Source organism: Siphateles boraxobius, unplaced genomic scaffold (genome assembly GCF_051911475.1).
Source record: "Siphateles boraxobius isolate OS27281-9 unplaced genomic scaffold, OSU_SipBor_1 41, whole genome shotgun sequence".
Classification (NCBI taxonomy): Eukaryota; Metazoa; Chordata; class Actinopteri; order Cypriniformes; family Leuciscidae; genus Siphateles; species Siphateles boraxobius.
The window spans coordinates 2,518,500-2,535,000 of record NW_027509042.1 but is presented as its reverse complement, the minus strand read 5'-3'; the positions used below and the strand labels follow the sequence as shown (position 1 = coordinate 2,535,000).

The following is a 16,501-nucleotide window of genomic DNA, read 5'->3' as shown; positions in this document are numbered from 1 at the left end:
TGAATCAAGGGGCTTGCCAGCATGTTGATGCCACAAGCACACAGCAGATGAGTTTGCCAGACTTTAAATATTACATCAAAAACCAACGTTTTTCTATTTCAGGCTTCTCCTAAAAGTCTATTGATTGGAGAGTAATCTTTAAGCTTTTACATGGAAAGAAAAGTGTTCTTATAAATGTGCTTTCTAGTCGGTATTGTTCGCTATATATCGCTGAGGGGCACTGGGGTTATTATTTTGCTGATTTCTATTCCATTTCTTTTAATGTGAACTTTTACTGTACAGTTCTGGCTGTTTCGGGACCAACAGGTGTTGGAGAAAATGCAAAACTACTAATTCTACATTTCAGATTTTCTGCGTTCAGATGCAGTTGTTTTGGCCAACAACAACACTTATGAATTATGAATTCAAATCTGTTCTTTATTGGACCAGTCCAATTGAGAGATTAGCCTGTCATGGTAGATTACAGTCAATATAAATATTTAACTGCATTAACTCTTCTTTTTCTTGATGTTGTATCGTAGATTGAAAAGATCATGACTCTAATTGCCGACATCGAGATCTCCGAGGAGCATCAACCTGCATTGGAAGGTAAAGATGAGAGCAACACATAAGTGATGATGAGCAATGCCACTGTTCTCAAGACAACTGAATGACTTAGACGTGAAATGTATGGGTTTTAAAGTTAAGCATTTGGGTCCTTAAATTGACTCTCAAACTTAGGGTTAAAGGGATAGTTCACCCGAAAATGAAAATTCTGTGATCATTTACTCACCCTCAAGTTGTATAAACTTGTGAGTGAATGATGACAGATTTTTCATTTTTGGTTGAACTATCCCTTTAAGGATTTTTTTTTTTTTTTTAAATCTTAGAAGACTTTTCACATTTGGGTGAACTATTCCTTTTTTCCTCACCTTCATGTCGTTCCAAACCTATATGACAATTCTGTCTAGTTTTTTTGTTTATACAACGGACACCAATGGGATCCAATGTTGTTTTGGACTGCAACGTTGTATCTTCTTATGTGTTCCACAGAAGATCATTTAAATATTATTTAATATACTATTATAATATTTATTAAGGTTTTTGAATCAGCTTTTATTTTTATATATTCAGTTTTCTTTTTCATTTTAGTTTGTTTTAGTAATTTTGTAATGTGCTTTTGTCATTTTTGTATTTATTTTTTAACTATTTCTGATTAGCTTTATTTTATTTTAGATTTGTTACAGTAATTTTAGTACTTTAACTTATTTTATTTATATATATTTTTAAATGTTTCATCTAAAATTTATTTATATTTTATCAGCTTTATTTCATTTTACTTAACAATAACAGTTTTGTTTTGTTAATAACAGATGTTTTCTTTGGAGATTGCTTTGTATGGCAGAATATTATGACATCAAAGCTCAACAAGTATGAAATATCACCTATAACTTACAAAGCAATGGTACTAAAGTTGCTGAAAAACTCATTAGAAGTAACGTATTTTTTGTGTGTTGCATAAATGCATATTTATCTTTCCTTAAGATAGGAACCAAATGCTTTTTGGAGGAAAAAAATATAGATATTAAGAGGCAAATCAAAATGTTAAAGGCAAAAACATTATGAGATTAATTGTCATTTTAAAGGTGCAATAAGTGATTCTCTACAGAATTCTTTTTTGATATGGTGGTTGAAAGTCTCCTCATATACTGATAGCAATCACTATGTTAAGCGGTCTAAATTTATTTTTTATAAATATATATTGTCTGTGGAAGGCTTAGGACCATAAAATGTTTGTTCAATCATTGCATTTGGTCCGAATGAAATCATAGCATGTGTTCCCTGTCAGTCAACGTATGTTTGCATCCCACTGCAAAGCCTTTTCACGCAGACATCTTACCTTATCAGCGCGTTTCACATACGCTGTGCAGACAGAGCAAGAATGGCTGGCAAACAACAACAACAAACTAATAACCTTTCCTGCTGAACTGACAACAAGTGGCAAGTATCTACATTTCAGGTTTGACAGTATCGTTCTATGCACTGCTGACTTTGCCTGAATAATTCAGTCAGATTCAACTGTGTTAACGCTATGTCGTGAGATCGCATATGAATAAAGCTGAAATTCAGTACATTCTTTCCTTTCAATTAGTTTTATGGTCCTTAATGACAACAGAAGTTTTCTCACCGGTGACTGACAAATGATGTAATCCAATAACGTTGTCTCTGGTCTGTGCGCGTTCATGTGTTTCGGAGGAGGCTTGGCTTTGGATGTCAATTTGCAGTGAGGGTGTCAATGTCACTTTAATAGCACTATTAAAACAACACATGTTGACCAACGTGCTTTACATCATCTCAGTAAAAAAGACCAAAAAAAAGTATTTTTGTCTGACAAAGACATGGGATTGTATGCTTTCAATGCTAGCAGGCTAAAGTTAGCATTTCCCAGATCACCTATTGCACCTTTAATAAATTGACAGCCTGATTATAAACAATCATATTCATTTTGTTCACTGTATATGTCTAAACACAGTAGTATATCCTCTGTGAAAACCTAAAAAGGTTTTTTTTTCCACATAGCTTTGCTTTGGCTGAATCAACCCTCAAGTCAGAACTACAGAGCTGCCAACTTTTGAGTTTAGCTTGGCGTGAGACTTCTCCAACGGGGGGGCAGGGGGGGATGGAGGAATGGAGATGGCATTGTCCAACGGGGGGCGTCTCTGCACACGCAAGGTTGCGCGCGCGCTACCCGGTTTGAAGCACAATCTCTGTCTCGCGTGCGCGCTCGCTCTAGATTACGGGAGATTTTAACTATTTTGCGGTATAATTAGTCGATCACGAGTGGCTCAACAGGTAGATCTATAGATAAACTCATCTTTCAGGCATTTGACCGACCGGGTTGACACTTCAGCGTGAGAAATCGGGAGTGTGGCGTGTGAGCGTGTGAAACCAATCAAATGCGTGTGTCTCACGGCCAATGCGTGAGAGTTGGCAGCCCTGGAACTATTTCATTAGTGTCTTTAACTACCAACGGTTTTCTTTCTCAACCCCATGGTCTCACTTTTCACCCCAATTTGGTCTGATATTTTTGTACTTGGTCTTTTGACCTCTGGTACACAATGTGCGCCGAGGGCCTACTTTAAAGAGATGAGATGACGATCCATTTAATGTGGCCATTGCACCGATACTCAGTAATTAGGACTTGATATTCTTGTCTTTTTGAGTGGAGCATCCCAAGCTAGTTGCTATATATGGAGCGACAGCACTATATTTGAATGGACTTTTCTAGGAGAGATACAATTATTTAGAAATTGTACAGCAGAGAATCACTTCAAAGGAACACACAGCACTATTGTGCTGTGAGACTGAGTTTGGGGAGTTTGGGGGACGCTTGGTGAGGTGTTAGCTGTTGTTAGTAACGAAAATGCCGGTGTTTTCTGAAATAAACAATTCTTACAGTGTCACAATAGGCCATTTATTGGAAAAATTGAGTGCCCATAAGAGGAGGAATATAAGATTGGAGCCAGAGATAGGAAAATGCATTATTCTTCTTACAAGAAATATAAAATAAACATTAATAAATTTATATATATATATATAGGTCCTTCTCAAGAAATTAGCATATTGTGATAAAGTTCATTATTATCCTTAATGTAATGATAAAAATTAAACTTTCATATATTTTAGATTCATTGCACACCAACTGAAATATTTCAGGTCTTTTATTGTTTTAATACTGATGATTTTGGCATACAGCTCATGAAAACCCAAAATTCCTATCTCAAAATAATTAGCATATTTCATCCGACCAAAATAAAAAGTGTTTTTAATACAAAAAAAGTCAACCTTCAAATAATTATGTTCAGTTATGCACTCAATACTTGGTCGGGAATCCTTTTGCAGAAATGACTGCTTCAATGCGGCGTGGCATGGAGGCAATCAGCCTGTGGCACTGCTGAGGTGTTATGGAGGCCCAGGATGCTTCGATAGCGGCCTTAAGCTCATCCAGAGTGTTGGGTCTTGCGTCTCTCAACTTTCTCTTTACAATATCCCACAGATTCTCTATGGGGTTCAGGTCAGGAGAGTTGGCAGGCCAATTGAGCACAGTAATACCATGGTCAGTAAACCATTTACCAGTGGTTTTGGCACTGTGAGCAGGTGCCAGGTCGTGCTGAAAAATGAAATCTTCATCTCCACAAAGCTTTTCAGCAGATGGAAGCATGAAGTGCTCCAAAATCTCCTGATAGCTAGCTGCATTGACCCTGCCCTTGATAAAACACAGTGGACCAACACCAGCAGCTGACATGGCACCGCAGACCATCACTGACTGTTGGTACTTGACACTGGACTTCAGGCATTTTGGCATTTCCTTCTCCCCAGTCTTCCTCCAGACACTGGCACCTTGATTTCCGAATGACATGCAAAATTTTCTTTCATCTATAAAAAGTACTTTGGACCACTGAGCAACAGTCCAGTGCTGCTTCTCTGTAGCCCAGGTCAGGCGCTTCTGCAGCTGTTTCTGGTTCAAAAGTGGCTTGACCTGAGGAATGCGGCACCTGTAGCCCATTTCCTGCACACGCCTGTGCACGGTGGCTCTGGATGTTTCTACTCCAGACTCAGTCCACTGCTTCCGCAGGTCCCCCAAGGTCTGGAATCGGTCCTTCTCCACAATCTTCCTCAGGGTCCGGTCACCTCTTCTCGTTGTGCAGCGTTTTTTGCCACACTTTTTCCTTCCCACAGACTTCCCACTGAGGTGCCTTGATACAGCACTCTGGGAACAGCCTATTTGTTCAGAAATTTCTTTCGGTGTCTTACCCTCTTGCTTGAGGGTGTCAATGATGGCCTTCTGGACAGCAGTCAGGTCGGCAGTTTTACCCATGATTGCGGTTTTGAGTAATGAAACAGGCTGGGAGTTTTTAAAAGCCTCAGGAATCTTTTGCAGGTGTTTATAATTAATTAGTTGATTCAGATGATTAGGTTAATAGCTCGTTTAGAGACCCTTTTCATGATATGCTAATTTTTTGAGATAGGAATTTTGGGTTTTCATGAGCTGTATGCCAAAATCATCAGTATTAAAGGTGCAGTGTGTGACTTTTAGCGACATCTAGCGGTTCGGTTGCGAGTTTACACTAAGGGCTCAGCCCACTGCTCACCCCTCCCTTTCGAAGAAGCTACCGTGTCTCAAACGGGACAAACATTGTCGTCTGGAGACGGCAGAGAATAGCCAGAGTAAACCAAGTTTCTGTACCACAGTCCATTATAAACCACATCATGGATAAAGTTTACAAAACCATAGTCAGGTGAGGATCAAGGGTCTTAATATATAATATAATAATAGTAATTAGTTGATTGTCTCACGAACGTAACCAGCACATTTCTCCCCACATAGCAAACCCATAATACAGCGAGGGAGAAGAACCACATGAAACTATGCAACTATATATTTTTTCTAACAGGGTAGTAAAAGTTTAGCTGGCTAAATATGAGCTGTTACTGTGGCTGAGCTGGTTAAAGCGTAAAGCCTTGTTTAAACTCGACGCGTCCGCGTGAGCCCAAAGGTGCGTGCGGCAAAAATGACGTGATTGTAACAGCGCGCGCGCCTCGCATCCCCTAGACACCATTTACTACACACAATAGGCTTTTTTTCTCTGATTTTGGAAACTCGATCGACTTAAAATGCTTCCAAGATCGACGGGTTGGTGATTCCTGTAACTGTTTTACGGTCAATGACAAGAGTACTAATCAGCTGTCTCACGAACGTGCAGCACATTTAACGTTATCCCCACATAGCAAAGCCATAACACAGCGAGGGAGAAGAACTAAGTTACATGAAACAATCCAACTACATATTTTACACCACTAACAAGGGAAAAATCACTACTCACGGTGTTTATGGCTAGCTTTCTGCGGCTTCTCTTTCAAGGTAGTGACGAAACGCGCTCTGTAACGCTGTTTGTTCGCTGTCGGCTACGGTATAAACATGACGTCACAATATGTCGACCTTCATAGAAGGGGATTCCCGCGCCTATGTAGATATAAATGCCTCATTCTAAGGTAATAAAAACATTACGGTTTATTAAGTAAGTTCTTACACCACTGAACACATAGTTATGGATGTCATACTGCATTTCTGTTAATAGGAACTCAAAATTTTTACACATTGCACCTTTAAAACAATAAAAGACCTGAAATATTTCAGTTGGTGTGCAAAGAATCTAAAATATATGAAAGTTTAATTTTTATCATTACATTATGGAAAATAATGAACTTTATCACAATATATATCACTTTTTGTCAGTGAAAGTTTTTCTTCTAATCACTGTACAATGGTCAAGTACCATGTACCGTGGCATTTACATGATACTTAAATGTACTTCAAAAAATATAATTTTATGTCTACAATAGTATTACCATGGTACATGTCCAGACAGCCATGGTATTGCTATGGTGCCATTGTCTATATCAAAAAATGCTGGCTTTGCTTAAATGATTTGTTCCTTTTTGTTAAATTGCTAGTGTTTTTCCTTATTTTGCTCACATTGGATGAAAGCTTCTGCTGAATGTATAAATGTAAATGTAATTAGTACTACTATGGTACAAAACATTTATATAGCATATCTAAGAAACCATGATAACACCGTGTTAAAATTCACTATAGCTCCATTTATAATTTTGTTTGGCTCCTTTTTGCCATATTGTTAGTGTTTTTCCTCATTTTGCTTGTCGTTTTGAATAAATGCACCCCAATGAATAAATGTACATCCTTTCGAAATGAGTGTCCTTTTGAGCATGCAGATGTTTGGATGTACTTCTTAAGCCTTATTCAGTGCCTGTATGTGTGTGAATAAGTCCCTGGCAGGCTGACAGTTCGTATGATTCTTCTGCTCTCAGCTGCGTGCAGATAATGCCCTACATGCACGCATGAAGCAGCACTCATGTGTGACACTGAATTAGACCACATTACGCTATGGAAAATGCGGTTGGCATCGTCTGCTTGTGAGACGCGAACGCCTATGGTTTAATCACGTCTGGCAAACCTGGATTCTGACGATTGGACTCGGATGTGTCCAATATGAATGTGGGCACAGGTGGGATTGCGTTAAGTGCAGCATGTGCACGGTGCATTTCGCTGACTTAACGTTTAACGTGCAGCCCCCCTCTCCGCTCCGGTACAGTGACACATTCATGAATTTAATTCCTCTGATGATTTACCGTGGTATGTGGCTTGGCTGCGATTTAATTTTTCATAGAGAGAGTGCAGAGGCACTGGAAGCACTTAAGTGCGGAGGGGATAGCGATGGGGTTGTGGGGTGCGGGGGTTAGAGGAACCTGTACTGTTTTTTTTCCTCATTCTTCCTTTTCTTTCTGATCCTGGCACAGTAGTGTGTGGAATGGGTTTGTCTCTTGTTCCTTTTTCTGATGGTGTCCTTTCTGCACTAGCAAGATCAGAGAGCCTGCGTGCAATTTTAATCAGTACGGGAAGCGGGGAATAGATAGAGGGGCAGAGAGAGAGAGTGAGACAGAGAAAAGGGGGTGGGGGGGATTGATCGCCACAGAGAGAGAGAGAGAGAGAGAGAGAGAGAGAGAGTGTATGTGAGACAGATCGAGAAAGAGAGGCATAGAGACGGGAAGGAGGGGGGTTTAGGAACGAACAGAGCGTATATGCCATGCAGCGGGTCTCAGCTTCAGACAGTGTATGGCAGCCATGCAGAGCTCCCGGAAAGGATGAAATTAATGAAGAATAAAAATCAAGTCAAAGAAGAAAGAAAGCTGGAAACAGCGAGTGAACGTGATACACAGCTAAAATGAATGCATAAGATGTCTTTCAGGTGATTACCAGCTGCAACTGTGCAGGCGATGGCTTTCTGGAGAACCACTATGTCATTTTGATGTTATGCTTTGTGAGTGCCGAATGCAGCTGCTTCTGTGACTGAGTGTTCCTGGATGAGGGATGCAGCAATCCTTGCCCCCGAGCGCAAGACCCTTAGGAACGTCTGCTAGAGGAACGGAGCAACCAGAACAGGGGGCTGGGCTGCAACGAGAGGGACCGTGCCGTCAGCGGGGCTTTCTTATGGGGTTATCCGTCCATTGTGGGTGCTCACCTTATTTCCGTTGGATCAAGGCTTGGCTGTACCTCGCTTTGATGGTGTGCTTCATTCTGGCATGTTAGTCCGGTGAGGTGCGTCTAAGCTCGGAGGGATTTGGATTACCGTGACCAGAACGTTGCCTGATCAGGTCAGAAGAAACGTCTTCTAAGGGAACGAAGCGATCAGATCAAGGGGGCTGTGCTGCAAGAAGAGGGACCGAGATTTTTTTTTTAAAAATCCATTGTTTCCACTGGATAAAGGTTTGGCTTTACCTCGTTTTGATGGTGTGTTTTGTTCTGGTATGTTAGACCGGCGAGGTGCGTCTAAGCTCGGAAGGACCAGGAGTACTTGGATTACCGTGACAGAACACTACCTGATCCGGGACTGCTTGTGGAAGTGGTCAAACCGGTTACTTTCTGATGGTGGGAGGGGTTCATCCTCAACAACTGAACGACGGGAACGGAGGAATGGGATGTGCCATGAAGATCTTTCAAAGGACGACCTGGCGTCAATCAAAGCTTCTGGAGTTGAAAAACTGGCTTCGTGGTGGACTATTGATCAATGAGTTAGGCTGCTTGGCTTAAGATTCTGTTGAAGACAAACTCATTGGCATTATTCTTACTCTCCAATGGTTCTTAGGTCTTTGCTAAAGGATTTTGCTTCTAATTTTAAGGACAGGTCTGTTTTATCATGCATTGTGTTTGATGTGTAGGGCATGTTGGTAAAGCAGGGCGCACTTTCCTGCAACTTCCTAGTAGCTTCTTGTAGATCTTGATATTTTGCTGCAAGCCAAAAGCTCTTTTTGAACTTTTATGATCTTCCTGTTGGAGCAACGTGCTGATGATCCTCAGTGCGAATGTTTGATTCAGATACGGAAAATCTGTATAGACATTGTTTCATTTGCTTGCCGTCTTCTTGAAGAGCAACGCCAGGTTGTTCCAATTTACTGACTTGACGCACTTCTTTAAAGGACTAGCTGCCAAGGTCTACCTCCATACCCCATTCAGCCTTGGTCCTCATCTCCAACGCAGTGAGGGCTTGTGGAGGAATCTCCATCACTAGTTTAGTCTGTAAATCTGGGGCCCTGTGTCTAGCGGAGGCCCGTCGCTCAAGCCTGGACACTGCCTTGCTGTTGCTGCTGCTGCCCTCAGCTCTGCTGGCCAAAGATGATGTGGCAGTGCCACATCTCGGCCTCCGAGTGCCGCTGCTACAGGCTAAATGGTTTTTCACTGCTCAAACGCCATCCTTTGTCGGCAGATGCAGCCGGGAGCCGTGCGCTGGAGCAGACGGTGGGGGAGTGGCTGGAACACGTGGGCTTTCCTCAGTACGAAAGCAAACTGGTGCTCAATGGCTTCGATGACCTGCGCTACATGGTGAGTGGGGATTGATTGACACAGAAGGTTGGTCAGGGATGTGGTGAGTTTCTATATATCCAAAATACAAAGGCCCAAAATATGTTTCAGTTCACTGAACACTGTCATTCATGGATAAATATTTTTTCCAAGTTAGGAAAATCTCTTTTGTTTTATCCTCGATGTAGATTCAATGTATGTGTTTTTAAATTGTATCGGAATTATTTGATATTTAATTGATATTATAAAAAAATCAGTTTATAATTTAAAGTGTTATATTATAAAAGTACATTTTAAAAGATAAAAGTATAATTTCAGTGCTTTCAAATAAAAGGGTACACAACATGAAATTTGCCTTAAGCTATATAAAAGCTATATAAGACATGCTTTAAGCTATAAAAAACTTTTTATATACTTTTTTATTTTTTCTATATATGTTCAATACATTTTATGACCTCATATTAATTGAGAGACTATGTGTTGTTGTAAAACAGCTACAATTATTACAAATTGTGAAATTAATGAGAGAAAAATTGTTATAGTACATTATTTCAGCCAAAGCCCCTTACATATAATTATGATGAATTATATGTATTATACAAGTGTATATCCTAAAAGTGTAAGTCTATATTTCCATCTTATTTTGTCAACTATATACTTTCACTACGTTAGGCAGATATGCATGTGTGTGTGTGTGTGTGTGTGTGTGTGTGTGTGAGAGAGAGAGAGAGAGAGAGAGAGAGAGAGAGAGAGAGAGGTGATTGGTTAATGGTATAAATATATTTGCAAGGCACTAAGTGTCAGTATTCACAGAGACTGTATATGCCTGAAACTGTTTTAGTAAACTACCTCTGCTGTCACTTTCATGCAACACTTGGTTGTTCTCATGAATTTAAGTCGAGCAAAAATTCATGTGAATGTGCATACGTTTAGGGGAGTAACGTGATGGAAGATGAGGACCTTCATGAACTTGGCATCACTGACCCAGGCCACAGGAAGAAAATCCTTCATGCAGCAAAAAACTTTCCGAAGGTAGCGTGTTTCATTCCCAAAATATTATTTTGATACTAAGTGTAATACCAAGTTTTCATCCACTTACACTTAAAAATTTCCTTGGGAGTAGTTGGTTAAATGTCATTGCAAATATGTCTCATAAAAGTGAAGTTAGTTCTGAGAGAAGCTGGTTCTGTGTTTGTTTGCAGTAGAAACAATATTTTGTCATGTAATGCAATCACATACAGACATTTTAAGTGTGACTTTCCCGGCTTTCCTCAAAGTGCATTATATATACTTTGCTATGCAATTTGAGAGAGCATTTTATTCCTCATTCAGGTGAAAGCTCTGGGGTGTGACGGCAGCACTTCTCTGTCCTCATGGCTGGAAACTTTGGGCCTCGGAGAATATCTGCACAACTTCTTGTCTAGCGGCTACCGCACCCTGGACTGCGTGAAGAACCTGTGGGAGCTTGAAATTGTCAATGTAAATGTGCCTTTCGTGCTGGTTCAAAATATTTTTGTCTGCAGGAGCGAGTTTTGTGCACTATGATCTGATACACTGACCATATTTTCTCTGTGTAGGTGTTAAAAATTGGCCTTCTTGGTCACAGAAAAAGGATCATAGCCTCGATAGTAGAACGACCGTATGAGGAAGCACCTTCAAAATCCAACCGCTTTTCCCAGCTAAAGGTGATAAACACAACTCGGCATATCATAAAAAATAGACAGGATGATATCCAGTGTTCGGCAAGCTACTTCCAAACTGTAATACATTATAGATTACTTGTTACTGTTATTTAAAAGTAATTCTTTACCTTACAATATTACTGTCTCAGAATTGTAATGCGTTACATTACTCCGGTATTACTTTTGAGTTACTTCACCAAAATAACTACAGAAGTAGAACTTAACATTCTAGAATGACAAAATGTACTACAGAGCATTTTACATCCAGTAGAAGGCGATATGATGTAGCATAATGACTGTGGGCTATCCAGGCTATTAACAATATAGCATATAATTGGCAAAGTGTAGGCTCAAGACAACTTATCTCTGATAAACTCAAAGTAATGCGCATACGTCCATCTCGCGAATGTACAGTCTTCCTTTGCCATCTTCACCCATTAGCCGCTTTTCCACTGGCCAGTGCGAGCACAGAGGCCGAAATCACTCTTGTAAAACCCGCCCTAAACACGCCTTCACTGGACTATGTCACACAACACGAAGGTACACCAGCAAGAGGGAGACGAATGAAATAAATTGCTATACAAATATATCAGAAGCTGTCATTTAGTATTATTTACAAACTTGGACACCACACGCGGCTATTGACTGACCACGAACAAGTAATAAATTACTTGCATTTTTCATTCTGTATTGTCTCACGGTCTTGCAGTTTTTAAATTAACAATAAAATGTTGGGCTAAAAGTGTGTTGTAACGCAAGCGTTACTGAACATGTACCGAGTAAAATATTACTGAAAATTGATTAGTTATGCCTTACACTACTGCGTTACAGCAAAAAGTAATACGTTACTGTAATGCATTACTTTTGTAACGTGATACTCCCAACACTGATGATATCTATATTGTTACTTGCAAATATAACTATACGGTATGTTTTGGCTACAAAAATAATATTTGTGCTTAACAGATTCAGGACCTGTTGTCTCAGAATACGTCACCGCTCAGTTATATGGACCCGTACACCAGTCGCTCCATGGACATGTTGCTTCCGTTGGGAGAATCAGGCAGAAAGAGCAGAGCATTGGATCAGGACGGCAGTATCTCCCTTCGCTCCTTCGGTGAAAGGTCACGTTCACATGTAAGTACCTCTGCGACCAAGATCACTGTGACTATAACGACTCCTTCCAAGTAACATGAATCACATTTGAGTCACTCTATGATAAATGTTGCAAACCATATCTAGGCAGTTAAAGGTTCAGTAAGTGATTTCTGAGAAACACTGTTGAAAGTGGATCGGACCAAGCAGCATAACACACTTCTAGCCAATCAGCAGTAGGGGGCGTGTCCACTCATCACAGGAGAGAGTGAGGAAGAGGGACATTTGAAGAAAGAGAGATGGCTGAGAGACTTTACAAAAGAATAAATCTCAGAGAAATATCACTGGATGAAAAAGAGGGGTTATGATCAGCCTAGGGCTTTAGGACCCGCATTAAAGGGGAATTAGGCAACTCTAGCCATTTCTTCAGTGATTTTCACTTTTGTTGTCGCATATTGTCTCAACGAGCTCCCCCTACAGCTGTGGGGCGAATATTTCACAACACTGTCGTAAAAAACACACTTGCGGCCCCTCCTCCCCCTTTCTACCGCTGCTCATGTGCATTTATTATTATCGGAGTCGGCCAACTTTATCGTGTGGAGCTGTCTACCGAGGTGGGTGATACATCATACACAGCATGTATGGTGTGTGTGTTAATGTCAAATTGCCGTAAAGCAGTTTGTATTTCTTGCTCGTTCTTTCTTCTCACGAGACTTCCTATTTCCAACTTACCGGGACGTTAATCCTCATGTTGCAAGGTTGGTTTTCCGCCTTGGAACGTTGGGGGGAGCGGGGAAAGTCACCATTCTCACCAGAACAGGTTATTTAACCATCCAAATGATTTCTAAACAGTTTTATTAAGTTGAAACAGTTGCCAAATTCCCCTTTAATATTAGAAAAGCTTTCCAGCGCCGGAGAGACCTAAGCGGGAAGGCCTGAAAACAGACACCAAGGTTGTGTTGTTTCTGCTCCATACGTGAGTAACACTGCTATTTGCTCTGGAGCTGGTGTGCTGCTCGCGACTAACAAACTCTTGCTTGCTTGTGAGCAAAAACGTTATGACCAGTCACAGGTGAAGCGAATATCGTTGATCATCTCTTAACAAGGTCACGTTATTAAGGTCAGAGTAGATTAGATGGCAAGGAAACAATCAGTTCTTGTAACTGTTTGATGCAGGAGAAAGTGTCAGGAATAAAGTTCTGAGCGACTTTAATAAGGACCAAATTGTTATGGCAAGGCGACTGGGTCAGAGTGTCTCTGACAGGGTGTTTGGGCAACAAAGGGTATCCTGTCTGGTCTGAGCCAACAGGAGGTCTAATGAGGCACAAGTCACACAAAATTTTAATGATGGTTATGGGAGTAATGTGTCATAGCACACACTGCACCACGCTCTGCTGCGTATGGGGGCGAAGACCAATCAGAGTGCCTATGAAGACCCCTGTCCACCATCGAAAGCGCCTACAATGGGCTTGCGAGTATCGGAACTGGATCTTGGAGCAGTGAAAGAAGGTTTCCTGGTCCGATGAATCCTGTTCTCTTTTACATCACATAGACGGCCATGTATGTGTGTGCAATTTAACTGGGGAAGGGATGGCAACACAACGAGCCGGTGGAGTGTGTGTGATTCTCTGGGCAATGTTCTGCTAGGAAACCCTGGGATTTAACACATGCCACCTACCTAAACCCCTTCAGTGTTGTTCCCTGTTGGAAGTGCCCTCTTTCAGCAGGATAAACACATTGTTCAGGAATGGTTTGAGGAACATGATGAATAGTTCAAGGCCCTGTGTCCGGTTGCATAAAGCACCTTAAGTGTAATTTTCCCTTAAGTTCGCCCTTATGTTTCCCTTAAACCTAAAGGTGTTGCAGAAAAAAACCCTTAAGTGTTACTTAAGGGTTTCTTTAAGTGAAACGTTATAAACACTTAGAATTTCCCCTAAATGCTGTTTTTTCACTTAAGTAATCCCTTAAAAAGCGTTATGTGTTGCATAAAACCCCTTAACGGTAATTTCCCTAAGTGTAACTTAAGGTTTGGAAATCGTAACCTTAAGAGTAACGCAGACAAAAATAAGAAGACATGGCTGAATTTATGGAACCAGCTGAAGATCATTATGTGCAAAAAATAATTTTTCAGCTCTTTTTTTTGCGACCACAGAGATGTTTTCGTATTTTTTAAGGACTTCCTGAACCGTCCTCTTCACATCAAGATTCCTTGCATTGTTTTTTTCCGTTATTTCTTCCCACTGTTTCTGTTTTTTTGCTGCAGTTACATTGGGATTTAGTTTGCTTTTCAAAATTGTTTTTCTTTTATCATATTCGTCAAGAAGAATGTATTTCTCCTCCTCTGTCCAATTAGGCTTTATTTTTTTGTTTTCTTTATTCATTCCGATATCCTAGCCTACTTTATTTGATTAAAATGCGAAATTGCTAGTGTTAGTGTTTTGCATATCTATGGCAACAACAGACTTTTATAACGTGAATCCAGGATCGCTGTCGTGAAACACTTAAATGTTTCCCTTCCCTAAGAGAACCGTTTAAGAGATTATAATGCAACACCCTTAAGTTATTATCTTAGGTAAGGGGAAATCGCCCCTTAAGTATCATACTTAAGGGAAAAACTTAAGGTGCTTTATGCAACCGGGCACTTGCCTCCAAATTCCCCAGATCTCAATGCAATTGAGCATCTGTGGGATGTTCCAGACCAACAAGCTTGATCCACGGCGGCTCCACCTCACAATCTACAGGACATGAAGGATCTGCTGCTAACGTCTTGTTGCCAGATCCCACAGGACACCTTCAGGGGTCTCGTAGAGTCCATGCCTCAGCAGGCAGGAGGTCATAAAGTTTTGGCTCATCGGTGTACTCTTCTGTACTGTATGTTCATTTTTTGGTCTTCCTTGTCATTTGTCATCTTTGCTTAATTTTTCGCAAGCATTATTTTGCTTTGCTTCAGCTATGATAAAGAGACATCCACTCTTGCATTGCGTGTTCATGCATTTTGTGGGCAGAGCGATGAAGTGAGGGGTGTGTTTGATTGGGTTGATTTCAAATATCAACAATGTTTCTCAGAAATCACTTACTGCACCTTTAGGCAAATATAAAAAACTAAAATAAAAAGTTTGTAACAAGCATTGATGCATTTGTAATTCTTTGAAATTACTGCAGTCATACTTTCCGAGTGCACTTAACCAAATTCATTTAAATTAAAAAATTTTGGACTAAAATAACTGAAAACACAAAGTATTGTTTGCTTATTCTTTAATATAACTCTTATATTCTGAAAATGTCTGACCACATTTTGTGGTGTCTGTAGTGCTATTTTAAATACTAAATATTCATTTTTAATGAAACATATTTAGTTGTATTTACTATTTATGTTTCCACATGCTCTCTAACAAATTAGATGAAATAGTTACGAGGTCTTAAAGAAGAACTCATTCTTGATGTCTGTTACCACGGGGCACAGCAACACTTCTGAACACCACAGAACATGAATAATTCATACCGTTTTTAAATAAGGCAAATTTGTTTAATAATTTAAACTCATTATGCTTTGAAATTTATGGAGAAACAATAGGAAAATACATTAAATGTAACTCCACTTTGAATATAAATTTGCAAAGAATGTTTAATTTTTTTTATTCGGTGTGACTTTGACACAGATTTCACTTGTTTTCCTTTAGGACCGTCATGCAGATCGTCAATCACGTCTAAATGTTCGCCCTTCCAGCCACTCTGCCACATATACCACTGTCTCCACCTGGCATCATCACCCTGAGAAACTTATCACAGAGTCCTGCATTTATGAGGCCAGAGTAAGTCTTTTCTATGAGGATTTGTCAGTTTATACACCTCACAATATTTATCTGGATATTTCCAACTTTTACTGATTGCAAAGGGTCGGTTTACTTTGTTACTTTTAACAAAGGGTTGTTATGACATTAACTTCCCTCTGTTGCTCTTATACACCCAAAGACGTCATGAGGTCATCGGAGGAAAATACTATTTTCATGTTTGTGTGTTTTAATCAAACATGTTTGACATGCATCTTATTTAACAACGGGGCAAGGCAATATTTCATAAGTTTTATTTTTAACAGCTTTAAGCATAGGTTTGTTTTGTTTGTTTTTTTGGCAGAAAATCAAGTTTGCCAAGGGATATTAGGGAGAGAATAGGAAATGATGGGGAATGGGTTCAGGAAATGAATCAACCTGACTTCCCTATGTGTCAGAGCGGCTCAAACCCCAAAAGCATTGTCAAAACCATTGTGACTCAGGTCTTAAAGATCAAAACAGAGTCTACATTTAAA

The 16,501-nt window shown here is 40.1% G+C and overlaps 1 protein-coding gene across 4 annotated transcripts in view; it reads left to right on the top strand.

Moving 5' to 3' along the window:
• Positions 1-16,501, top strand: part of anks1ab (ankyrin repeat and sterile alpha motif domain containing 1Ab) — a 42,374-nt gene that overhangs the window by 13,443 nt on the left and 12,430 nt on the right. For all 4 annotated transcript variants that reach the window (XM_077197790.1, XM_077197789.1, XM_077197792.1 and 1 more), the window contains 7 exons: positions 522-588; positions 9,324-9,439; positions 10,352-10,450; positions 10,751-10,897; positions 10,996-11,103; positions 12,067-12,237; positions 15,876-16,007. In XM_077197790.1, coding sequence (XP_077053905.1) covers positions 522-588; positions 9,324-9,439; positions 10,352-10,450; positions 10,751-10,897; positions 10,996-11,103; positions 12,067-12,237; positions 15,876-16,007 — 840 coding nt within the window. The remainder of the gene's footprint in view (positions 1-521; positions 589-9,323; positions 9,440-10,351; positions 10,451-10,750; positions 10,898-10,995; positions 11,104-12,066; positions 12,238-15,875; positions 16,008-16,501) is intronic.